Genomic DNA, 27,506 nt, shown 5'->3' with positions numbered 1-27,506 from the left:
GCTTTGTCAGCTCCTTCACATGTGCAACTATACAATAAAACAAGTCAAGTACCTGTACAACAATGACCGTTACTGCACAAAGCGTCCTCAGGTTCTTCAGGTGAAGAAGGTTGGAGTGCAGGAGTTGATTGGGCTAGGGCACACAGCTGTAATTCTGTTTAAGAGCAGAATAATACTTCCTGCATTACGTTGTACAGTATTCCTGTCCCTATAAAACAGATTATCATGATAAAACATCCACTAGTACATTTAAAAAACAACTTTGCCTTTAGTGTGCGTCTGTCATATGACAAATATCACACTTTGTTACAGATGCTAAATCACCTTTTATTAAAGATAATAGAAAGTAGGCCAGGCATTTCAACACGAGCCTGAAATTTACAAGCAGATTTACTGACTGAGTGACCTGAGGAATTTGCAGGTACATTAGATAAGTAAGACCAAGTCAGTAACTGTGCTGCAGACTACCTGTGAACAACACTCGAGGAGATCTGCTAGAAACAATATCAATATCCAGCATCTACATGATGGGCCAAATGGCTCTTGCTGTGCCATAAACTTCTGATTTTATGCAAAAGACTCGCAACTAGCACTTCCATCACAATTCACGTGCTACTATCTATAAAGTGTCACATTGTCACAGTTTCAAAACTATAATTAAAAAGCTATACATAAAAAGGCCAGTGAGCCAGAGATGGGTTCTTCTGACTTAAAGCTCAAAAATTACAATTAAAAATTGTTTTGTGATTGAACCGCCACTCCTCACCCACCATAAGAGTTTATAATATTTCCCAACAGGGAGTAATTGAGCAGTGCATTCAAGGAATAGGACAAATCCCACCACGGCAGCTGAGAGAATTTAAATTTAAATAATAAATCTGGAATCAAATGCTAGTCTCATTCACAATAATCATGAAACTACCAATTGTTGTAAAATCCCATCTGGTTCAGTAATGTCCTTGAGAGGAGGAAATCTCTCATCCTTAACCAGTCTGGCCTATGTGTGACTCCAGACCCACAACAAAGTGGTTGACTTTTAACTGCCCTCTGAAATGGGGTAGAAGGCCACTCAGTTGTACCAAATTACTACAGAAAGAAAGCACTGTAGATGTACCTACACCACAAGGATTGTACTGGTGCAAGAAGGCAGCTCACCAGCACCTTCTCAAGGGCAATCAGGGATGTGCAATAAATTTTGGCCTTGCCAGTGATACTCTTGTCCCAAAAACATTTTTAAAAAGTAAGTTAGATTCACAAGTATTCTCCACATCCCTGAATACTCAGGAGCAATGTCATAACAGATCAGTTGGTGTTAGAAAAATATGACTAAAAAACACCAGTAATAATATACTGCGGAGGAAAATGGATCCTCGTTTTCAGTAGATCATTTCTACATTGATTTTTTTCTTAGCTTATTTACTTGAAGCTGTGTCATCTTTGCTGTTTCAGTAAGAGCATTTGTTTTCTATATGATCCCTTTCAGCTGGGAATCTTACTTGCCAGTTTAATTTCTTACCATTATTGCTGTTGGCTGTATTTTCATTTTCTCCTGTTGAAATGAAAATAACTATTGCCTTTCGTCCATTTTTGGCTGCTTTCTCCATTCTTGTCATTTTCCCCTATAGTATATTCTACACAGGAGTGCAACCATCAGTTATGTAATGGGTCCCCTGTCTTTCACCAATTTGACAGTATCTCTGTCTGCTGAAACTTAACAGATGAACAAAACTCTCACATCTGATGTTGCCAGTTTCCCTAAAAATATGTAATGCATTCTCCAATTAAGTCCAAATAAACTGAAAGGAAATGTTGACTAAAGAGGACAAGAATTTATCTGATGTAAGATGGACTTCCCAAAAAGTATCTTGTGAGATTTGAGATTTAGCTGTTTTGATTCATCAGTTGGACCTAACCAGAGCACACACTGTGTCCACTATTTGATCTGTAATCATTGTCAGTTTTCATTTGACTAGACAATGATGGGGAGGTCTTGTGCCATAGTGGGTAGTGCCCTGTCTTTGAGCCCAAAAATCAGGGTTCAAGTCGCACTCCAGGAGCTGATGGCCAAGGAAGGTGTGTCATAATGCAGCCAAACAGGTTGAGCATCATCTTGTAAACCCTTCCAACATACACCAAAAGCAGGTGGTAAGAGTGGGAGAGATTGGTGGAAGGAAATTGGAACCTCTACCATCACTGTCCATAGCTCTGGACTACAACATGCGTGTAAAAGTGCATGTTGCCATAGCAACTTGGGCTTCTTGGGGGTGGGGTGGGGTTTGGTTGGCTCAGTTGGCCAGTGGATCCGATTGGGGCTGAGAGCTAGGGATTGATCCCCATTCTGACTGGGTGGATTTGGGACCTGGCCACCTGCCCTACCTGTAGTGGAGGTTGTGGCGCTGTGGGTCAGACCTGCCTTCAGGCAGAGAACTCAAGAAGAAGAAAGAAGACAATGATAATAACTTTGAAAAGATTTTCTACAATCATTAGCATTGGAACTGTGCTTTACCAATCATACTACAAGATTTAGGCCCCTGCTCCTTCATTTTATTCCATCCATATGAATTTAATTTGTCATTAATCTTATGAAAAGAAATGGGGAAAAAGCTTAACATTTAAAAAGTACACTATGTGTTAGTAACGTTGCTTTTTAAATTTTTGTTATTTTAACAAATACTTTTTCAATGTCACTAACATGTAGAGATCAGAGGAAATCTGCTCCTGTTGTAAGAAGAGTTAATGGAGTTTTTCATTTTACCCAGCCAGGATGTGCCCGATTTGGAGAGTGTAGTAGCTTTAACCCAGTGTGATCAATAATATTTTGTGTATTATTATTATTGTCATTGGCTATTCCTCATTAGTGAGAATAACTGTCTCCCATGAGTCTAAAGATGGCCGATTTCGGATCTGCAAACTTAATGGCACGTAGGGCATTTGTTGCCATGTGGGATGTCTGCTCGTATATTATCAGTTTGAGACATGGGCCATTGATTTGCGGCGGGACCAGAAGATGCCAGTGGCAGGCAGGTGCGGAAAATCCAGCCCATGGTGTGTTCTTTTTGCCACTTTTGCTTTTCCTCTTCATTTTGTTGTCGGGTCTCGAAAAGCTGTGGGATCCTCCCCACAGACTCTGCTACTATCTGGTTCGGTCCAAGGCAATGATCTCCCAGGAGTTGATGTCAATGTTGCATTTCTTCATGTTGGCTTTCAGCAGATCCTTGAAACACTTCTTCTGTCCTCCTCTGGTGCATCTGCCCTGACTGAGCTGGGAGAAGAGGACCTGCTTTGGCATCTGACATCCGAACTATATCACCAATGAAGCTGATGGCAGATGATCATGGCCTCAATGCTTATGGTGACAGCTTTAGAGAGGACACTGATGTTGTGCGTCTAACCTCCCACCTAATAGGTAAGATCTTCCACAGGCAGCGTTGATGGTATTACTCCAGGGCTTTGAGGTGCCTCCTATACGTTGTCCATATTTGAGCCCTGTACACTAAGGAAGGGATCACGACCACGTGGTAGTTCATGAGCTTGGCTTCAGTTTTGAAGTCATGATCTTCAAACACTTGCTTCCTCAACTGGCCAAAGGCTGCATCAGCAGATTTCAGGCGATGCTGGATTTCTTCGTCAATGTCAGTCCTCTGTGAAAGATAACTTCTAAGGCACTCGAAGTGTACCACATTTCCCAGGCACTCATCATGAATCCTAATCAATGGGGCTGGGGCACATGCATTTGTTGCTTGTGATGAAGGACTTTGGTCTTCTTAATGTTGAGTGTAAGTCCCATCTTCTCGTATGCCTCAGCAAGTAAATTGATGATTCCCTGGAGATCCATTTCTGGCACAGCACTTACTGCAGGATCATCAGCGTATTGGAGCTCAATGACAGGTCAGGGTGGTCTTAGTTTTTGATACTCTGTATAGTAGCTCTGGTGCTGTTGACTATGTCTTTTTGGTGGTGGTGAGTATCAGCTCTGAAATAATAGAACTTTACACCGATTAATATTATAGAAAGGAACAACTCTGATCTAAACTGTAAGGGGAATATCTATTCAAATTCATGTACCACTCTTTCAGGAATAGGTCAAACATTAAAAAAGTAGAAATTAATATTTTTTTGGGAATGTCATCAATTGTTAAAACAGTTTTACTTTCTGGCAGATAAAAGGAATTAACTGTGTCCTTTATTATCTCTGTCAGTGATGACCTCACTTAAAATCTGCAGCGGAGCAGGTGAAAAGTTGTGTGGTGAATGCCTGTAATTACTGACACCACCAGTCTCCTCTTTGCAGCTGTCATCTATAATAGCCCATGTGAACAACATTGAAAGGGATACACTATTAAAATCATTAAAGACACAGCCGGGCAGAACTGCTGGGCTTTCATTTGTTGTAATCGATTGCTCAATCAATTGATAAGAAGCCTCAGCAGTGGACCACATGTTGGCACGTAATTGTAAACAGAGAAGAAATGTTTAGAAAAAGATTAATAGATGCACCCCGCCATATTTTCTTGGGAGGTTATTCACTTGCTGCACAACAGTTTTTCTGCTCTCTTCCCAGGCTTTCAGTTGCTGTTTGATGGCCTTCACAATGGGCAACTCCATAACTGAAACGACAAAATTATGGCACACTGTATAATGTTGAACTTATCCTTTTAATTCTCTATTAACTTTAATTACTCATTATTTCATATAGCCCATCCTGGTCAACAATAAAATGCACTTTGAACACCTCTTAAGCTCTAGTCACCATTTATTAGTAATAAATGAAAAAACTTGCATTTACATAGTGCCTTTCATGGTTTCAGGATGTCCAGAGCACTTTATGTCAAATGAAATACTTTCTTTTAAGTGTACTCACCTTTGGAATGTAGGAAATGCGGCAGCTAATTTTGCATGCAGTAAGCTCCCAGAAACAGCAATGTAACAATGACCAGATAATCTATTTTTGTGATGTTGACTGAAAGATAAATGTTGACCAGGACACTGAGGATAACTTGCCTGCTCTTTTTCAAAATAGTGCCATGGGTTCCTTTATGTCCACCTGAGAGAACAGATAGGGCCTCAATTCAATGCCTCATTCGGAGGACAGCATCTCTGACAGTCTAGCATTCCCTCAGTACTGCACTGGAGTGTCAGCCTAGATTTTTGAATTCAAGCCTCAGGAGTGGGACTTGACCCCACAACCTACTTGTTCAGAGGCAAGTGTGCTGCCAATTGAGTCACTGCTAACACAGTAAGGAAGTATTATCTTCATCAAAAAAGTTGTCATTTTCTTTCGTTCTTACAAACAATAATGTAATAATGCAAGCCAAATCAAAACACACTATTATGTCACTTCCATCTGACATCACTCTAATAAGAATACATTCTTTGGGTTCCTGTTCCATCTTAAATGAAAGAGGGATTGCCAAAGTTTTTCTGTGAAAACATTATCCCTTTAACTTTTTTTTCACTACTTCAGAACAAAGTGAGACTTGTGGGCTCTTTGAATCCTCTGCTGTTTCTGAGCTCAGATTCTGTTGCTTGGTATTCACATATGTCTCCTTGAGAATAATAGAAAAAAGGCTTAGCTAATTTTTCCAAGTTATTTTGCGAAAACGTTGCAATCCTTGCATTATGTAATGTCACATTTCTGCCATTCTATCTATGAAAAGTTCAGAACAAGGAGGTGGTATTTATGAGTCTACTCGGAAAACATGCACATCATCAAATATGACACAACTAGTTGATCTAAAACAGTTGATATTTTTAACCAGATTGTGACTGATTCTTTTTGGCAAATGTAATAAGCACAGATCCCACAGATGCTGAAAATGATCTGTACCAGGACCCTTTCCAACATTATGTCGGCATTTAGTCATGAACTGAAGCTAATGTGTGTGATAGTCTTTAAAAAAAACTCCATGAACTGTTTGCACTTGTTAGCAAAATTGTTAACACTATTCAGTACTGACATTGAGAACATTAATATTAGGCTCTTGTTCACTGTTGTCCAGAGAACATTGAGATAAGATCATCGTACCACCCCCCCCAACAATTCTCACCTGTTTAAGGTGTAAGGATAGTGTCTAAGGGTCACACCTAACACTGGGTAACAGGTCCTGTACAAAAATATTTAAAACGCTTGATGTGTTTTCCTCCATTCCTGCCGTAGATTCCTTGCTCAGTATAATTTCATTGTTCCAAATACAGTGGTTTCCCTGTAGTGCCTTCATGCGTGACCATTGACTTGTTGGCAAAATGATTAATTGTCATAGCCAAGTCCATTACTATCCTCACCAAATGTTGATGCATGAACATATCCAGCAGGAGTTCCTAGCTAACAATCAGAAATGGGATATGGGATGATTTTCTGCTTTGTAACCTAGGGTGCCGAGGTTAATTGTAACACCCTTATGTTCAGCTTGACTTACACTAGCCAACTTGGTATAGACCAGGAAGCAAACTTGAGACCTTCCTGCCTGTATGGTTCAGGATCATGCCACTCCATTCATTTGCCCCATGAACCATTAGGTAAGCATTTGCAAATAAAAAAAAATGTGGGACGAGAAAAGGATTTTAACTCAGAAGCCTGCTCCTTCCATTGACTGTGTTCATTCTATCCTATCATCAACCTTATCCAATCCGTTTAATTTCTCGAGAAAGCATTCCCATCACAAAACTAGAATATTCAACCAATTACACTATTCACTTCTGGCTTGCTGCTCCAGAAATATAGTAGCTATTGTGTCTCACAGAATATTTGACCAACCTACTCAATACATTAAATCAGTAATATTTATGCCTCTACCCTTGATCCCAACCACCACAAATTGCAGAGTCCCCACTGCTATGTGGAGACAATAGGTTTCTTCTACTGTCCCATCTCAATTGAAACTGGCTAATTTATGCGCTCATTCTCCAGTTGTGTGCTCTAAATGCAAGAAACTAATAAGTGCAGCTCTTGTGAATGTTCCTTCATAAATCCTCGAACAGGGGCTCCCAAACTGTGGGTTGCAAACCCTGATGGGGTAATGGATGCAGTGTCCAAGACTGTAATGGCAACTGTGGAAAGGAGACTCTGTCCTGGGACTGGCTGCCAGGCATGCACCCAATTTTTATTTTCCAGCTCGCTGGAGGGGAGTGACAGGCCTCCTCAAATGGAATCCTGATTGGAGGAACAGTGAGTCAGGGAGGGAGGACATGCCGCAATTGGAGGTTTGTGATGAGAGGGTGGGGCCATGAAATAGCCTCTGTCTGCCTGAAACTCTCAAATTCCTCATTGGCACGGTGCTTCTCTAATCTACAGCTGAACAGGCTGAGAGTGATTTGATAATTACTTGCGGGTCACACCATGGACAAATGTTTTAGCAGAGCTTCAACTTCCAGCAGCGAGCCTTCAGACTCCTTTGCAAATGAAAAATGATAGGTAGGAAATGTGTTCGTAAATACAATAATGCTTTCCTTGAGTACGGGTTCATAAGTGTTTCAGTCAAATCCGAAGAAAGATCAAAATGCCTAATTGGCCTCCAAGTGCTGTCCAGCAAAAGCATGAAGCCAAGTAAGCTTAAGTGATACTTAGAGACCGCTCAGAAGGAATACATCAGGAAATCAAAATCATTTTCCCAACATCAGAAAGAGGAGCTTTCGCAGCAACCAAAGAGGGACATGACCAACTCTGAACAAGCTCAAAGAGCATCTTTTGAGGTGAGCTATCAGATTGCATGGGCCAAGAAGCTTGTACGGTTGCAGAAACTTTGATTTTACCTGCCGCATTCAAAATAGTTAGTATAATGTTTGGACAGGCACAGGGAAATCGAGTTGCAATAGTGCCCCTACATACGAACATACAAATATATGAACTAGGAGCAGGAATAGGCCATTCAGCCCCTCAAGCCTGCTCCACCATTCAATAAAATCATGGCTGATCTGATTGTAACCCCAATCCCACATCCCTGCCTACCCTCAATTATCTTTCACCACTACCACCCCTTGTTAATCAAGAATCTATCTAACTCTGCCTTAAAAATATTCAAAGACCCTGCTTCTACCACCTTTTGAGGAATAGAGTTCCAAAGATTCTCTACCCACTGAGAGAAAAAAATTTCTCCTCATCTCTGTCTTAAATGGGTGACCCCTTATTTTTAAACAGTGACCCCTAGTTCTAGAATCTCCCACAAGACCCCTGTATAACTGAAGCATAATGTGCCTCCTTTTGTAATCAATTCCCCTCACAATAAATTATAACATTCTATTAGCTTTCCTAATTACCTGCTGTACCTGCATATGAGCTTTTTGTGATTCATGCACTAGGGCACCCAGATCCCTCTGAATCTCAGAGCTCTGCAATCTCTCACCATTTAGTTAATAGTCTTTTTTATTCTTCCTGCCAAAATGGACAAGTTCACAGTTGTCCACATTTTACTCCGTTTGCCAGATCTTTGCCCACTCACCTAACCTTTCTATGTCTCTTTGTAGCCTCCTTACGTCCTCTTCACAACTTACTTTCCTACCTATCCTTGTGTCATCAGCAAATTTAGCAACCATTCCTTTGGTCCCTCCATCCAAGTCATTCATGTAAATTGTAAAAATCTGAGGCTCTCAAACAACACCGTGAAGCAAACAATTGCAACAGTTCAGGAACCTATGCAGGTGGAGCAGCTGAAATTCACACCTGCTTTTGCACTTCAAACTGATGTGAGTGTTGATGGGTGCGATGTGCACATGATGACTTTTGTGCAATACATGCGGGAGAATCGTATTCTTGTTGACATTCCTTTTGGTCTCACGCTGACCATGAAACGGCACAGGGAATATTCAGTATTTCAGATGGCTACATGGAAGACAAAAATATTCCCTGGAATCACCTGGTTGAATTTCATACCGATAGTGCCCCAGCTACGGCAAGTCGCAAGTCAAGCTTGCAGGCCTTGATGAGAATTATTCCAACTGTCATTTGGACTTGCAGCATAATTTATGGGAAACAACTAGCAACAAAAGAACTGAGTACACAGCTAGGTGAAATATTGCATTAGGTCACATCAATTGTGATAAAACATTAAACCTCACCACTTTGGACGAGTTGTTTGCAAAACTGTGTGCAAACATGGGATCTGATCATGATGTGTTTTTGTTTCGTACTGACGTCCACTGATTGTCAAGAGGAGGGGTATTGCAGAGGTTTTTTGAACTGATGGATCAACTGCTTGCATTTGCATTGGACTGTCAAAAAATGGAATTTATTGATTTTCTCTGTGACCAAAGCATAATGTGCCTCCTTGCTTATGTTGCAGACATATTTGGGAAACTAAACGAACCGAATAAAAAAAATGCAAGGAAAGAACACAAACATTTTGCAACTGAACGATCAGCTTACAGCATTCATGAATAAAATTGCATTTTGGAAGAATAATATGCTGAAGTTGAACTATGACTCTTTTCTCCTACTTTCCAAGTTTCTCTCTGACAATGAAATCAAACAGTGTCCCACTCGCAGCTGCCTGGAGGCGCACGTTGCCTCCCTTTTCCCTGATTTGGATATGACAATGTTTGCTTGGGTCCAAAACCCTTTTCAATGTCAGCTTGATCAAAATTTCATGCGTTCGATTTTTTAAAAAAATTTCCAGAGTTTTTTCTGACAGAATTCTGGTTTGATGTGAAGACTGACTATCCTGACATTGCACTGCACACATGGCAAGTGATGGTTCCTTTTACCAGTACTTATTTGTATGAAGCTGGGCTTAGCACACTGTTCTGCATTAAATCTTGATATCGATCAAGCTTTGATATCACATCGGAAATATAGATGTGCACCATCAACCACACTGCCAGATCGTGAGGGACTCTGTCTCATTAGACCCAGTGCCATAGAGTCATAGAGTCATAAAGGTCTACAGCATAGATAAAGGCCCTTCGGCCCATCGAGTCTGCACCAGTCAAACAAGTACCTAACTATTCTAATCCCATTTTCCAGCACTTTAATAAAACAGTAGTGAAGGCTATTATCCTGATATTTTGTTTTATTTGACTTTAATAACATAGTAGTGACGGTTATTATCCTGCTGTCTTGTTCTATTTTGGTACTTCAATTAAAAAATACTGAAGGTTACTATCCTGCTATGTTGTCACATTTTGGTCCCTCCCCACCCAGCCAACTTAAAAGCTGAAGGCCACCTCCCAACGTGCCCTCACCACTACGGCTCAATAACTCTGAGGTCACAGCAAGTCTGAGCTGATAAATAGGATTTCATGGAAAAAAAAAGTTTGGGAAACAATGCCCTGGAATTATTCTGGTTGTTCTTCTCTGTACCCTTGTCTACAATTTGAGTGGTCTATATTGAAAACTGGTTGTTATTTAATATGTAAAATACTAAGGTTTCAACATCATTCTGAAACTAATTAAAACTTTAGTCCCAAATTTACCTTAATGTAAATTAACAAAAATTTTAAAGAAATGCTTCAATGGTAAGCAGAGCTGTGTCTACATGTATACATAAGTGCTGTCTCTTTCGGGCCCTAGTCCATGGCCCTGTTTTTAAATGATAAAATGCTATTAATTAGTATTATAATAAATGCAGTGGGTACAACGGGATTAGGAAAATACATGGCCTGGAGTTGGATATAATTCAAAATGTAAGTGATAGGAAGATGTAACAGAGATGGAAATGAAGTGGAGGTGCAGTGTGACAAGGAACAGAGTCTGGAGCATTTTAGAAATGAATATCCTGTCCTTGTGATGTTATGACTTGCAGTAATAGAATGATAGAATAGTTACAGCATAGGAGGAGACCATTCAGCCTGTCATGTCTGTGCCAGCTCTATGCAAGAGCAACTTAGCCAGTCCCACTCCCTCAATCTTCCTCATAGTCCTGCATTTTTTTCGCTTCATGCTTATCCAATTCCTTTTTGAAAGTCGCAACTGAATTTGCCTCCACCACACTCTGAGGCAATGCATTGTAGATCTTAACCACTCACTGAGTACAACAGTTTCCCTCATGCCACCATTGGTTCTTCTGGCAATCACCTGAAACCAGTGTCTTCAGGTTTTCAACTCTTACGCCAATGGGAACAGTTTCTCTCTATTCTCTCTACCTACTCTGTCTAGTCCCCTCAAGATTTTAAACACTTCTATCAAATATCTTCTCAACTTTCTCTTCTGCAAAGAGAACAACATCAGTTTTTCCAATCAATCCACATAACTGAAGTCCCTCATCCCTAGAACAATTCTTGTAATCTTCTCTGCAGCCTCTCTAAAACTTTTACATCCTTCTTAAATTGTGATGTCCAGAATTGGACACAATACTCGCATTGAACCAGTGTTTTATAATTGCTGATCATAACCTCCTTGTGTCTATGCCTCTATTTATAAAGTCCAGGATCCTGCATATCTTGTTAGCCACTTTCTCAACCTGTCCTGCCACCTTCAATGATTTATGCACATCTAGCTCCTTTAGAATTTATTTTACCTCTCCCCTTTCTTCTTACCAAAATGTATCACCTCACACTTTTCTGCATTGCACTTCATCTGATAAGTGTTTGCCCAGTCCAACCAGCATGCCTATGTGTGGAATCATCCCAGATTTGCACTAAGTGCAGTAGCAGGCCGGAAAAAGGACGTTTTACCTGCCAGCCACAATGGCGGCTTTTCACGCCATACCTTCCCAATCCCACCTTACTAATTATGCAGCCACAGGAAGCATGCTGTCTCGCTGGTGGCTGGCCTCTGAATTGCCCACTATGCCGTTACCTCACTGTTTCCTCACTCCAGGTGCCATATCTGAACTGCAGCCACCCATACAGTTCTCAATGCTTGCAGCCCAGGACTGCTGCAGTGAATACATGGCCCCAAATGCCAAGAAGAGTTTAGTGACTCATCACTGAAATGCCTTTTGGAGGCCAGCCGTGATGTTTTCCACTCTTGCTCTGGCTGCATGCGATCCAGCAATCTAATCACTCCAGCTTGGGAGATGGTGGCAATGGTGGTCAGTGCCAACGCTGCACAGAAAGAGGATGAATGATGTCAACCATGTCTCCAGTGTAAGGCAACCATTTCCTCACTCTAAACTCACCCACTCACAAAGCCATCACACATTCACGGGCATTTCACTCCCTGCCAGCTCAAAGGACATCACCACTCACCCTCTCACACACACCATCACATCTCCATCTGGCCTCACCTCCTCTAGAGACTCCCTCCTCAGCACTCACCATCTTGAGACCACGTGCACAGATCAACATGTGCCCCCAAACACACTCTGGGATATCCCCCTTCCCCAGTACAGCCCTCACCCAGCAGCAGCCTCTTCCTTTGCCTGAGGCCACTTCGCCCCTTTCCCCAAGCAAGCACTGTCCCTGCAGCTGCTGAAAAGCACCCCTGCCTTACAGCTGGTCTGGCAGGTAGAGACCTGCCCGTGAGCCCCCCCTAAAAGTGATGTGGTGCTGCCTGCAAAGCCTGGCACTGATGACTGTGAGTGCTGGCCAAAGCCAGGTAGGCAAACAAACCTCAAAGTTCCGAGTGAAGTGCAGCTCGCCAGGTGCAGGTTACTTATGTACAGTTGCGAAATGCATGCTGATGTGCTCAGATGACCCAACATGGGGGAATGATTCCAGTGATTTGGGCTTATAATGATATGCAGATGTATTACGTTGAAGTTCCTGACTTGCGGTAGCGGGAAATGCGGCCCACCATTGACGGGCGGAGCGTATGATTGCAAACTGGTTTCAGGATGCCGTGAAACCGATTTTTGGCCTTCTCGCCATTTGTCCACTCATGCCTGCCATGACGCCCAATGCCAGCGGGCACAGAAAATTTTGCCCAATGTCTTGAAGTCTATCACTATCCACCTCACAATTCACAATGCTTCCAAGTTTTGTGTCATCTGAAAATTTTGAAATTGTGCCCTGTGCACCCAAGTTTAAGCCATTAATATTTATCAAGAAAACCAGGGTCCAACTACCAGCCGTTGGGGAACACCATTGTAATACCGACATCCAGTACAAAGAAACAAATGTTCACCATTCTTCTGTTTCCTGTAACTCAGCCAACTTTGTATCGATGCTGCCACTTTCTCTATTATCCCATGGACCCCAACTTTGCCGACAAGCCTGTTATGTGGCATTTTATCACACTGCACATCAACTGCATTACCCGCATTAACTCCATCTGTTACCTCATTAAAAAATTCAGTCAAGTTAGAACAGCATAATTTACCTTTAACAAATCCATGCTGGCTTCCCTTAATTAATCCAAAGTTGTTCAAAAGTGGTTAGTAATTTTGTCCTGAGGTATTGTTTCTAATGGCTTTCCCAAAGCCAAATTGAGTGGCCTGTAGGTGCTTGGCTTATCCTTATACCCTTTTTTGAATAAGTTTTTTTTTATTCATTCATAGGATGTGGGCTTCACAGGCTGGGCCAGCATTTATCGCCCATCCCTAATTGCCCTTGAGAAGGTGATGGTAAGCTGCCTTCCTGAACTGCTGCAGTCCATGTGGTGTAGGTACACCCACAGTGCTGTTAGGAAGGGAGTTCCAGGTTTTTGACCCAGCAACAGTGGAGGAACGACAATATATTTCCAAGTCAGGATGGTGAGTGACTTGGAACTTCCAGGTGCTGATGTTCCCATCTATCTGCTGCCCTTGTCCTCCTAGATGGTAGTGGTCATGTGTTTGGAAGGTGTTGTTGAAGGAGCCTTGGGGAACTCCTGCAGTGGGGACAGGCTTTGGGGAGTCAGGAGGTGAGTTACCCGTCGCACGATTCCTAGCCTCTGACCTGCTCTTGTAGCCACGTATTAAATGGCTAGTCCAGTTCAGTTTCTGGTCAGTGGTAACACTCTGGATGATGATAGTGGGGGATTCAGTGATCGTAATGTCATTGAACATCAAGGGGCGATGGTTGGATTCTCTCTTGTTGGAGATGGTCATTGCCTGACACTTGTGTGGCGTGAATGTTACTTGCCATTTGTCAGCCCAAGCTTGGATATTGTCCAGGCCTTGCTGCATTTGGACATGGACTGCTTCAGTATCTGAGGATTCATGAATGGTGCTGAACACCGTGCAATCATCAGCGAACATCCCCACTTCTGACCTTATGAAGGAAGGAAGGTCATCTGATGAAGCAGCTGAAGAAGGTTGAGCCAAGGACATTACCCTGAGGAACTCCTGCTGTGATGTCCTGGAGTTGAGATGACTGACCTCCAACAACCACAACCATCTTCCTTTGTGCTAGGTATGACTCCAACCAGCAGAGTTTTCCCCCTGAGTCCAGTTTTGCTAGGGCTCCTTGATGCCACACTCTGTCAAATGCAGCCTTGATGTCAAAGGCAGTCACTCTCACTTCACCTTGGGAGTTCGACTCTTTTGTCCATGTCTGAACCAAGGCTGTAATAAGGTCAGGAGCTGAGTGGCCCTAGCGGAACCCAAACTGGGCGCCAGTGAGCAGGTTATTGCTAAGCAAGTGCTGCTTGATAGCATTGTTGATGACCCCATTCATCACTTTATTGATGACTGAGAGTAGACTGGGGCGGTAATTGGCCAGGTTGGATAAGTCCTTTTTGTGTACAGGACATACCTGGGCAATTTTCCACATAGACGGGTAGATGCCAGTGTTGTAGCTGTAATGAAACAGCTTGGCTATGGGCACGGCAAGTTCTGGAGCACAAGTCTTCAGTACTATTGCTGGAATATTATCAGGGCCCATTTCCTTTGCAGTATCCAGTGCCTTCAGCCGTATCTTGATATCACATGGATTGAATCAAATTGGCTGAAGACTGGCATCTGTGATGCTGGGGACTCCCAGTGGAGGCCGGGATGGATCATCCACTCAGCACTTCAGGGTGAAGATTGTAGCAAATGCTTCAGCCTTATCTTTTGCACTGATGTGATGGGCTCCTCCAACATTGAAGATGGGGATATTCGTAGAACCTCCTCCTCCAGTGAGTTGTTTAATCATCCACCACCATTCACGGCTGGATGTGGCAGGACTGCAGAGCTGGGATCACTTAGCTCTGTCTATCACTTGCTGCTTATGTTGTTTGGCATGCATGTAGTCCTGTGTTATAGCTTCACCAGGTTGACACCTCATTTTTAGGTATGCCTGGTGCTGCTCCTGGCATGCCCACCTACACTCTTCATTGAACTAGGGTTGATCCCCTGGCTTGAGGGTAATGGTAGAGTGGGGTATATGCCTGGCCATGAGGTTACAGATTGTGTTGGAGTACAGTTCTGCTGCTGCTGATGGCCCACAGCGCCTCATGGATGCCCAGTCTTGAGTTGCTAAATCTGTTTGAAATCTATCCCATTTAGCATTGTGGTAGTGCCACACAACACGATGGAAGGTATCCTCAATGTGAAGGCGAAACTTCACCTACTGATAATGTCATGGGCAGATGCATCTGCGGCAGGCAGGTTGGTGAGGTCAAGTATGTTTTTCCCCCTTCTTGGTTCCCTCACCACCTGTCGCAGACCCAGTCTAGCAGCTACGTCATTTAGGACTCGGCCAGCTCGGTCAGTAGTGGTGCTTCCAAGCCATTCTTGGTGATGGACATTGAAGTCCCCCACCCAGACTACATTCTGCACCCTTGCCACCCTCAGTGCTTCCTCCGAGTGGTCAACATGGAGCAGCACTGATTCATCAGCTGAGGGAGGGCAGTACGTGGTAATCAACAGGAGGTTTCCTTGCCCCCGTTAGGCCTGATGCCATGAAACTTCATGGGGTCCGGAGTTGATGTTGAGGATTACCAGAGCAACTCCCTCCTGACTGTATACCACTGTGCCAGCAGCTCTGCTGGGCCTATCCTGCAGGTGGGACAGGACACACCTAGGGATGTGATGGTGGTGTCTGGGACATTTATCTGTAAGGTATGATTTCGTGAGGATGACTATGTCACGCTGCTGCTTGACTAGTCTGTGATACAGCTTTCCCAATTTTGGCACTAATACCCAGATGTTCATAAGGAGGACTTTGCGGGGTTGACAGAGCTGAGCTTGTCATTATCATTTCTGGTGCCTAAGTCGATGCCAGGTGGCCCGTCCGGTTTCATTCCTTTTTTGTGAGTTTGTAGCGGTTTGTTACAATTGAGTGGCTTGCTAGGCAATTTCAGAGGGCATTTTAACAATCAACCACACATGACTCCAGACTCCACATGCAGGCCAGGTAAGGTAATGTCCCTAAAGGAACCAAATTGGTTTTTACAGCAATCGACAATCATCAGACTTATAATTCCAGATTTTTATTTAATGCAAATTCCACCATCTGCCATAGCGGGATTCAAACCCAGGTCCCCAAAGCATTACCCTGGTTCTGTGAATCACTGGCCCAGTGACAATACCACTATGCCATCGTCATCACCTCCCCCTTTAAGGAGAATGTTATAATGGAAGATGACATGATCTTAGTACCCAATAGCAGAGTAGCACGGGCTACCTCTGTAGTTAGTAGTTGAGTGAGTGTAGAGAGAGTTTGAAGTGTAAGCATATGTTTAATTGCTGCTGAGTACCTTTGTAAATAAACTTAGAGTTTCTACATATGAAGTGTCTGCTACTCAACTCTATTATTAGTACCAACTCGGCCATCCCTTACAACAAGCATGCAAACAGGATCCAACAAACTGGTGACTAGGATCCAACAGATACCTATAGTAGATTTTTGTATTCCCTTTTATGTTAGCTTCCAGTCTCTTCTCATGCTCTCTTTTTGCCATCTCTCTCATAGAGTCAAGTGCAAATCAACATTTAAGAAGCCAGAGAGAAGTCTGGCATCTGTTAAATGAATAGAACTTGAAAATGTAAAGCAACTGATTCACACAATTTCATATCTCTCCCTTTAAAGCCATGCTAACAGTGTGCTGCCAACAGTTGGGGATGTTCATTTTAAAGCCTTACATAAAGGTATAAATTCTTGTCTGAATCAGATTTTCCGTCATCAAAATATAAGCACATCATCTGGATAGCCATTTCATTATAGTACCGAATGAGTGTTGCAGTATTGGAGAAGCCAACTCTTAAATGTGATATAAAAGCAAAATACTGCAATTGCTGGAAAATTGAAATAAAAACAGCAAGTGTTGGAAAAACTCAGCAGGTATGGCAGGATCTGAGGAAGGAGAAACAGAGTTAATGTTCTGAGTCCAATATGACTCTTCTTCGGAACCCTTACTTTAGATGTGATGTTAAACTGAGACCCCATCTGCCTGTTCCTGTTGGACAGGTGGGTGTAAAAGATCCCATGGCGCATTTGAGGGGAACTGTCCCAATGTCCTCAATCAACACCTCCAAAATCCAATTAACAAATCATTCATAATCTCTTTTCTGTTTATCATAAGGTACTATGTAAATGCAAATTTATTCATTTTCTAAATCTTTAACAACTTAATCAGAGTGCTGTGTATTTTGGAATCATGTTGCATGAATTTAGTGTAACGGAAGACCAGTGTGGTACAAGGGCTGTACTAATTTGATGCCACAATGTTATATTGCCAGCCAAGAGCAGTACCAATGTTATTATTGTATAATGTTATTCCTTTAGCTTTCACATCACTATTCAAGTGTAAAATTGGGTATTAGCCTAAGACTGATGAAAAGGTGCATGATTGACAAACAAAGCATACACAATATTAATGCAGTGCAACGTTAGCCAGAAATTTTACAGCCTTTGTTCTACAGTTTGAGATTGAGATCATCGGCACTTATTGAGGAGAAGTCTGTTCTATACTGCGGGTTATGATGTTACTGCATGTAACTATGATATCTAAAGATGCAGGTTCTGTAGTGGATTAGGGGGACTGTGAGCTGATTAAAGCACAAGTTGATGGCCACGGCTTTAATCAGCTCACAAACGCCTAGCAGAGAGAAAAGCCTGCAGATTCAGTTACTACAGCCATTAGTAGACAACTGTGTTCCAATTCTTTGATGTCTATGATAACACTGATAAAAAGTCATCTTAGAATGCTCTTAAAGGCAATCAGAATTAAAGGGGCATTGCTACCATGAAAAATATTTGACAAATTTTTAAAAATTTATTTAGATACCTATCGCCATATGATATAAGTTACTCTGAAAATTATACTTTTGTCAAATAGTTCTCCAATTCTCTTCTCAATTTTCACTGTTTCTTGTCACTTCAGTAATTTAGAGTGAAGCAAAATCGGGGACTTCTTGCCAGTGGTGACTCAGGGATAGTTCACTGATATAACTCAAACAGAAAGCAACTCACAGCTCCAATGATTCTTAAAGAACTTGGTTGACCTCAACATTCCTGCAAAACCATTCTATTCCAGGAAGTGCAAAAGCTAAGGATGTCACAAAAGTGCAGTACCCTGCAATTTTGAAAATCACAGGAGGCGAGACATAAAGTTTTTGATGGAACCATGCAATTTGGCCCTAATATAAATCCATTTGTAAATTCCAAAGCACTGATACATTAATACTGTTCCCCTATGCAAGATGTAATGGTCCTCAGTTAGTACCTTAATAATTCAAATGCTGTTTGACTGAAGGCTTTTGAATCTTATCTTTTATTATTATTGAAAAGTATAGGTCATTAGTGCAGACACCAACTAAGATTAAAAAAAAGGAATAGGAGAGAAGGTGAGATGTATCAAGAGGTGGTATTTATACATGGGCAATCTCAGTCACCCTCCATAGCAACGTTTGCCTCTTATTCGATGTTTTAACATATGGCTTTGATGAAACTCAAGTACTCCTCAAACCAGTTGCTAAGTATTAGAAGATAGATGAATAAAACATGAATGGATAGAACACTTTCTATTTGCAGAAGTAAACTAAAAACAGAAGTTTAGTTACCAAAACGTAATATTTTTTACAAAACAACAACAGAAATACCTGGAAAAACTCAGCAGGTCTGGCAGCATCGACGGAGAAGAGCGAAGTTGACGTTTTGAGTCCTCATGGCCTTTCAATAGAACTAAGTAGAAGTAGGAAAGGGGTGAAATATAAGCTGGTTTGGGGGGGGCGGGTAGTGTGGGGAAGTGGGGGGGGGTGTTGTTGGGACAAGCAAGCAGTGATAGGAGGAGATAACCAAAAGATGTCACTTAATCTTTTTTTACTGTTTTTACATGACATGCTACACTCCACAGTGTGACTCACTAGGATTGTGATGTATATTTAGTACGTATTTGTTCTGTTTATGTACCGTTAATGTAGCACATTTTGCAGAATTTGGTTGAGGTTCAGAATTCCCACAACTTGTCACCATGGAGACCTGTTTTGTTGAATACACGAATATGGATCATTTTTCTTTTCTTTTCAATTTTGCAGCTCATATGCCCACTGTTAATCAGTAAATTGTTCAAACCCAGGAATCTAACCAGCATAACCAGCCCCACCATCCTAAACTATGTGTTATTCTAATTATAAAGCAGCTCCTTTAAGGAGTTATTACTTGTGGACTTCTCTATAAATAGTGGTTAGAGATAATAGTCAGCAGTTATTTAATTAATGAGAGCTTACAGTGAGTTCTTACACTGAGCAATGACTCAAGATTCTGTAGAATTGTACACAAGAAGATTTTCTTCATACTGTAACTATTTTTAATATATACCTCTGTGAAAGCATTAGGACCTGAATATCAATGTAGGCCAGGGGTGGGGGAGAACAGAGCATTGAATGGGAAACCCAGAAGTTTGAGCTTCCTTCACATACTGTGGAGTGATTGACAGGCTTGACTTCCATTTGGATGGGGAGCATGCCAAAGCAGGCTGCAGGACCAGGTAGGCCCTATCTCCAGAGGTTTTTATAAAGGTGGCTTGTGGGGTGGGGGTGGTCTGATAGCTGGAACTTGGGAAACTCTCCTGTTCCTCTTGGCCCACAAGCAGGGCTGTGAAGGCATTTATTTTCTCCCTGGTCATCTTCGCCACCCTTCATCTGCTGGGTTTCTCAAGTCCTATGAATCCTGGCTGCCAACTGTAAAACCTACAAATTGAAGATTGCCGGCATCATTAACATATTTAAGTTGTCAACCTGCCTCCTGGGTGAGGATTGGCTCCTTATCCTTTGCCCTGTCTCTATAAAGCCCGGAAGTGTGTGCGTTAGAGACTAACTGGAGTCAAGGTTCAGAGCTTTAAAATTTTCACCCTCTAACCCTTCTCGGCCTGTCTGTTTCTGTGTGTTTAAACTCTGGCCAGGTTTCAGCAATCTAATGCTGGGAGTTTCTTCAGGACTTCTTCCTCTCAGATGCTGTAACTTTAGAGGGAGTTCTTTGGAAATCCTATTCTTGTGCATAAACAGGGTTTCCACTGAACTTCTGCCAAAATCATGGTAACCAGTGGAAGAAGCCACAAGGAAATTCACAGCCTATGATATAAGAAACAAACCATGTTTTGGACTGAAATCTTTAAAAGAGAATCAGGTAATGTTTATTTAAAGACCATTTGAAAATTCTTAATGACTATGCATAGATCTTTTACTTAGCAGGTTTTAGTAATGTGGTATGTTGGTGTTTTGTTATAAAATACTGAAATTCATAAAAACCTAATTTCAAATCAGTAATTTTCCTGAAATCTGCCTATGTAATTGTATTCATTGTTTGAAGGGGTAAATATGATGTACTTTTAGGTAAGCTAAGGTTTTTGTGTTTTCTTTCAATAATACTGATTATCAAATTACTTAATTGAGAAAAAATTATATATTAATAGTTATACAGGGCATTGGTGAGACCATATCTAGAGTAATGTGTACAGTTTGTCTCCTTAAGAAGGGATATACTTGCAATGGAAGCAGTTCAAAGAAGATTCACTAGGATGATTCCTGAGATGAAAGAGTTGTCTGATGAGGAAAGGTTGGGCCTATAGTTATTGGTGTTTAGAAGAATGGGAGGTGATCTTATTGAAACATAAGATTCTGAGGGGGCTTGACAGGCTAGATGCTGAGAGGATGTCTCCTCTCATGGAGGAACCTATAGCTAGGGGGCACAGCCAAAAATATGGAGTCTCTCATTTAAGACAGAGATGAGGAGGAATTTATTCTCTCAGAGGGTCATTAGTCTTTGGAATTTTCTTCCACAGAGTGCAGTGGAAGCTTGGTCATTGAATATATTCAAGGCTGAGTTGGACAGATCTACAAGTAAGTCAAGGATTAGGGGGACACAGGCAGGAAAGTCAATTTAAGGCTACAGTCAAATCAGCCATGATGTTATTGAATGGCGGAGCAGGTTCGAGAAACTGAATGACCTACTGCTGCTCCTGTTTCTTATGTTCTTGTGATTCTTATCTGTGTACACTCCTAAGGGTTGTCTAATGTCACATTTTCAACATCATACATTGTTAGTTATCTCAATGTTTAAAAAATGTCGCAAATCAGAACTGAAAAAGTGGCAAATGTTCACATGAAAAGTGCAGTGTTACAAAAATCACAGACACATGCATGTGCACACGCAGAAAATCTGAGTTGTATTCTGCCAGCTAGCTTACGCGTTCTGGTTTCTGGATTGAATCTCTACAGAGATCCACATTTTGATGTGCCAAATTATTTGATTCCAGGCAATTCCCAGCTTACCAATTCGCAGTATCCCAATCTAGAGAATAAATATTTTATATCATTGCCACCTTGTTGTTCAGTAGAAGCATCGTTCGGCTGTATTGACTATACTTTACATTACTAATAGTTCTATGCAACTTGAGTTTTTTTCGTGTATGTAGTAATCAGTTTACGCCATATTGAGAAATGAATCACTTTCACTCTTGCCCCTCAATAGTCACAAACAAGTGTAAAGTCAGGGGTGCAAGAAATCAAAAACAGTTTAAAATTCCCCCTTCATACTTCAATGATGGATGGATTTTCTTCAGTTGACTACAGATGGGTGGTAGTTGCAGGGGCAGAGGAGGTGTGAAGCCTTGGCCGATGAACCTTAATAGTATCTTTATATTTTGATTTACTACACTGGCTTAGGAAATGAGAAAATATCATTACTTATACATTTTCTTTCATCTTATTTTATAAGGGCTACAGCTACACAGAGGGGTCAAATCATATTCAAGGATGCCCTGGTCCAGCAGCTGTGTGAGCAAGGAGGTAAGAGAAAACATTGTTCACATTGTTACCTGGAAAATAAACTGCCATCACTTCTCCTGTTTTAGTTCAAACAGTGTTGTACCCATGTTGGAAATCTAGGCCCCATGGAAGTTCTTCATCTTATTTTGCCTTAGAAAAAATATTTCACTTTTTTCCTTCAATTATGTGGGAAGTAACACTTAATTCTAGTTATGTTGTTGATTTGATTAGCCTTTTCTCATGATGTTTCTCAACCAATCTTTTGTGTTGTATCCTTGTTGGGTTGGAATCCATGGGAACCAGGCACCCTCCAGAACTTGCTCAAGTGGTCATTCATGCTTGAACTTTGTCAGAAAGTGGGCTATTTCACTGCAGGAGGCATCACAAAAGCATTTTTCCTATTCCCACCCATACATCTCCATTGGAGATCAGTGATGATCAAAAGCAGTAAGTCTGGCTCGTTTCCCCTTCCTAACCCATGGCTTGTTGTGGTGCTATCCTGAGTGATATCAATTAACTCACCACTGACTGGGAATTGACCCTGACATCCCCCTGGTCTATGTGGCTTAACTATTCACTATTAAATCACTGAAGAAGCACCTCCACGCTATTTGTAAATTTATTTGCTGTTTGCTTGAGCCCAACAGGGCCCTCAACCCCTGCAGAAAGTAGCACCACAGCTAAGATGATGATTTGGTGGCATGCAGAATCTGGTTGCCAGAGGATGTGTAAGAGTTGCCCAGCCTAATCTGCCCTCCATTTTTCCTACTGGCAGCCTGAAATGGCTGAAATCAGGAATTGAGAAGATGGACAATAAACATCTCAAGCCCATACCTTGACCACTCAGGTGGTTCACACTGGATTTCCAGTGAATGCTACCATCATGCTATTCAGCAGTGGTGATTGATAACTCAGTATGAAATCGGAACTGAATTCAAATCACAACAACTCTGATTCAATAGTGATTATTAATCCAAGTAAATGTGAATTAACTTCTGTTGAAACCCTGATTGATTTTGTGCATTAAAGACACTAATCTTATAATGAATGTTATATGTTAATTGAAGGCTCAACTCACCCTTTATAAAATGAGTGCGGGCATTTTAAGAGGTTAAAAAAAACAACAAAAGCCTTAACACTTTGAGTTCAGAATTTGTTAATTATAATGTTACTCCAGAGCAAGTTGACTTCAGAACACCTGTTTACCCAGCAGTTTTACTCTTTAAGCAGGCTCCCCTTAGGATTGAGTTGGCACCTTGCTGACATGCTCCACTGTGGGAAATTTGAACTAATAACTGAGTTATTATCTGGGACATATTTGGTAAACAGATAATGGAACAAGGTGGAGTATCGTTGAATAACTAACTGGTTAATTGATGATATCTGCAAGAATAGGGCAAGCATTGGGAATGTGGATCATATAGGTTCAGATAATGCTTGAAACACACCATTAAGATTTAGGGCGATGTTATCTGGACATTAGTGAGAAACATAACCCTAGGTTAATATGCTGCATGGTTCTAGTCAGTTAAGCTCCATGGTTATTCCAATGCCCATTTGGGGGTCTCCCTTGTGGCTTAAGGGTAGGGAGAGGGACTAGATACTCCACATGAGGTAAACAGAAATATATATGGATTTTGAATAGTTATGTTGGTGTCCCTTAAACTTGGTGATGGGTTTGCACGTATGTTAGAAAACTATTCATCAAAAAGAACATTGTTTCTCCATGAATGTATTGTTAGCATGTCACAATTCTTGCCCAGCTGAGAATGTTGTCTATAAATGGCCAATTTCACACTAAAAATGTCATTGCAATATTACAAAATTAATATTGGAGAACTCAGAGACTGAATTAATGAAAATGTCAGATCAGCTATGAAGGATTGCCACTTATGTAAGATACTAGAGAACTTCCAGGTATGGAGCCATATCTGAGCAAAGGTTGGTAACTTAAGGAGAAAAAGGCAGAGAAATGGTAGGGAAATGATTTAGTGCTGGAGTTCAAATGATGATCCTGAAGTTAGGCTGAGAACATATTGATCATAAATAAATTCAGTTCAACTTTGTCAAGGCGTAGACAGGGTAGTAAAACGCCTGATAAAGCACTCTCATCTGTCATGGAGAAGGAGACAAAGTCAACTGGAACTCCTGATTACTCTGTTGATTATTTCTTGAAATGTACGTGTTAATCTACTGCAGCGTTCTGGACAATTTGTAATATGTTACGGTGATCAGTAAATGGCCTTCCAGTGATTCATTGCTCAATTCAACCCAATTAAAAGGTTATTAATTCCTTTAGCTCACTGCAAAGTGAAAACTTGGCTCAGCTCCAAATTGTTAAGTTGTATTTGGTTGAAATGTAAATATATTAGAGCTCCCTTTCCAAGCCAGCAGAACTCATTATGGACATGGGTTTTCAATGCAGATTCATGCTCCCTTCCATTGTTTAATTCGACAAATAGCGCACAAGCAGTAGAATTTCCCAAAAATCAATGCAAATTATTTCTAGGTAAACAGTTAGGAAAAAATCACAATTGTTAATCTTTCAGTGTGCCTGCCATCATCTTTCAGCGACACAGAACAAATTGATTGTCAGGCTTGTTACTGTCAGATCTGTAAGCCTAAAACAGACCTATAACTAATTAAGACCATGGCATAAAAAGTAAATGACTTAAAAGTAATAAAAGCTGCCAAACAAGTGATTTCAACTCTCGCTACATCCCAAATGTATTTGTGAATAGCCTAGTTTTCATCCTCACTGTTAAAATGTTCAATCCCCATTGCTGTCCTTATTTTTATATTTCCATTATAAATTCCTATGTTCTTATTTACAGTGGAAATTGCCTATGTAAACTTATACTTGCATCTTCTGACCACTGGAGCATTTCCACTAGAGGGAAGATTTAATTAGAGCATGTAACATTTATGTAGAAAGCTTGCTATAAAATGTGGGCATAATACTTTATAATGGAGAATGCTGACAGAAAATGCACCAGCCATTAACATTTTCATATATTACTATCTGGCCTCCATGTTGTTACACATGGTAAGTTGGAGAATATGATCTCTATTAGTTATCTGAAGTATTCTGGTTGCTGTTTTCTCTCTGTCCCTTTTGCCTCTCTTTCTCTGTCGTCTTCTGTTTCTATTTCTGTCATCCTTTTTGGATGGGAAAGGCAAGTGGCATAGTGAGGAATATGGGGAAATGAGCTTATCACTGCATCTGCTCCATCCCTTTCCTCACTCCTCCCAAATGGAGAGGAAACAAGAGCTTAGAGGCTTTTACGCTCAACTTGTTTCCCTCCACTTTCTTCTTCTACACTTGTTTTTTTCCCTCAGAGTTATTGTTTGTTTTCAAAATTCATTTCATTTTTGAACATGGATCAAATAAAATGAAAAAGAGAAACTGTCTACCTTTCTTCCTGTAAGGGTGGAATTTTACAGCCCCTCCCACCAGCTGGATTTTCTGGTCCTGCTTTTGAAAGGCTCGCCACATTTTCTGGCCTCGGCCCCGCTGCAACAGGGCCGTAAAATTCCGCCCTATGTTCCTTTAACTTTTATCAGCCATGATCCCTTTATTTCTCAACAACCAGTTACCCCTCTCTCAATTCTTTCCCTCTCTCTTCCCTCCTTCTTTCAATCCCCCTTCTCTCAATCCCCCCTTTCAATTTTAATTTTTCTCCTTTTCAATATCCCCTCTTAATCTCTCTCTTCCAATCCCACCCTCTTTCAATCCCCCACTCTCAAACCTCCTCTCAACCTGTCCCTTGATCCTTCCCTCTTTCAGTCTTCTACTCAATCCCCCACTAAATCTACCCGCAATCCCACCTCAGTTGCTCTCTCAATCCCTGTTTCACAACCCTTCCTCTCTCAATACCCCCATCTCTTCAATTCCCTTCTCAATCTCCTCCTCCCCCTGTCTCCTCCTCCCCCTGTCTCATCCTCCCCCTCCCCATGTCTTCTCCTCTCCCAGTCTCCCCCTTCTCCCAGTCTCCCCCTTCACCCAGTCTCCCCTTTTCTCTCTCTCTCCCTTGTCTCTCTCTCTCTCTCTCCCTCTCCCTCCGTCCTCTCTCTCTCCCCTTTTTCTCAGACTGCCACACTCTCTCAGGCTCCTATTCCCTCTCTGTACCCCTTTAATCCCTATTCCCTTTACATCTTTCTCAACCTTGCCATGATTTAGTCTGAACACTTTTCCAACATGACTGCTAGTTGAACAAGTTTAGGATGTCGCACAGTGACATCAGTAGTCCGCAACTATACACACACCTTTTTTTTATTTTAGCTGCTGTTGTTTTTGAAGCTAATGTTACATGACATTAAAGATTGAAAGATCTTATTTAAGAAACACCTACATGTGTCACAGGTACTGTAATGAAATATTGTCACTTTTTATTTGGTCTCCTCATTGAGATAATATAACAAAGGACTTTACACTGCATTTTGAAAAGAGATGTTGCAACCTACTCAACAATTTTAATATTTAAACCTCTAACTGGTGAGTTTAAATTATCTGGAGTTGGTTCTCCCAATCTTATGCAAAGCCACTCAAAATTCATGAATCTCATATCTTTACTTAATTCATTTTGCTGACTTTTATTTTTGGTAAAATTATTAATTCTCAGTTTCACATTTAACTCCATTTACTTCCTTTCAGTTGATTCTGATTCTCCAGAAGGTTGCTTTCCCTACTTTGTCTCCACTGTATTTTGCTTTGTTCATTTACTTATTGTCATTTCCCCCATTGCATTCTCTATAAAACTGTTTAATTCCTGAATCCTGCTATTAGTTAGAGTTTCTTGACCTATTTTATCTGCTGCATTCCATTAATTCTCTGCTATGGCCACTTTTAATTCTTCAGATCACCTATTTAATTAATTTATTTATTCACTTTTGAATTCCATACCTCATTTTAGTTAATTAATTTTGCTCAATTCCCTTGTAAGTTCGTTCCAAACTAGTGATTTGCACCTATTCATTTCATTAATTTGCTAATTCTTGAGTTTGGACCTCAATATATTTACTTAATGTCACTACATACTCTGGTAATTCATGAACCCTGCATATATATTTCATAAATCTTTATAATGGGTTTCCACAGAATATTAAACAGAGGGGAGAATTTTCTCCCTGTTGGCGGGGGTTGGGCGGGAGCAGGCACGGGCTGGCGGGCATGCAGGCGATTGCCATCTGCACTCGGCTGCTTGCTGCCATTTTATGTGGGCAGGCCAATTAAGGCCCGCCCAGCGTGATGCGTACCCAGAAGTGCTGAGCGCTCCCTGTGCAGGCAGGGGGAATAGGCTGAGTTGGGCCTGCGCTCTTTCGCTAGTTGTGCTGTTCCTCACAAGGTGAAACATTCTCTCTTTATCCACTCTATTAAAACATTTCATAATTTTAAAGGCTTCTAGGTCATGCCTCAGTTTTCTTTTAGGAAAAGAGACCTAGCCTGTCAATCCTTTCCTGAAATATAAACTCACCCATTTATGGCATTATCCTTGTAAATCTTCCCTGCATCCTCTCCTGTGC

General features: G+C 41.3%; 1 protein-coding gene across 1 annotated transcript in view; it reads left to right on the top strand.

Moving 5' to 3' along the window:
• reln (reelin) overlaps positions 1–27,506 on the top strand; it is a 373,827-nt gene that overhangs the window by 83,904 nt on the left and 262,417 nt on the right. The window contains exon 6 of the mRNA XM_041202329.1: positions 21,934–22,004. Within this exon, the coding sequence (XP_041058263.1) occupies positions 21,934–22,004 (71 nt within the window). The remainder of the gene's footprint in view (positions 1–21,933; positions 22,005–27,506) is intronic.

The sequence above is a fragment of the Carcharodon carcharias genome, chromosome 13, assembly GCF_017639515.1.
Source record: "Carcharodon carcharias isolate sCarCar2 chromosome 13, sCarCar2.pri, whole genome shotgun sequence".
NCBI lineage: Eukaryota > Metazoa > Chordata > Chondrichthyes > Lamniformes > Lamnidae > Carcharodon > Carcharodon carcharias.
Note: the sequence above shows the minus strand (reverse complement) of the source record. Positions and strands in the feature narration are given on the sequence as shown.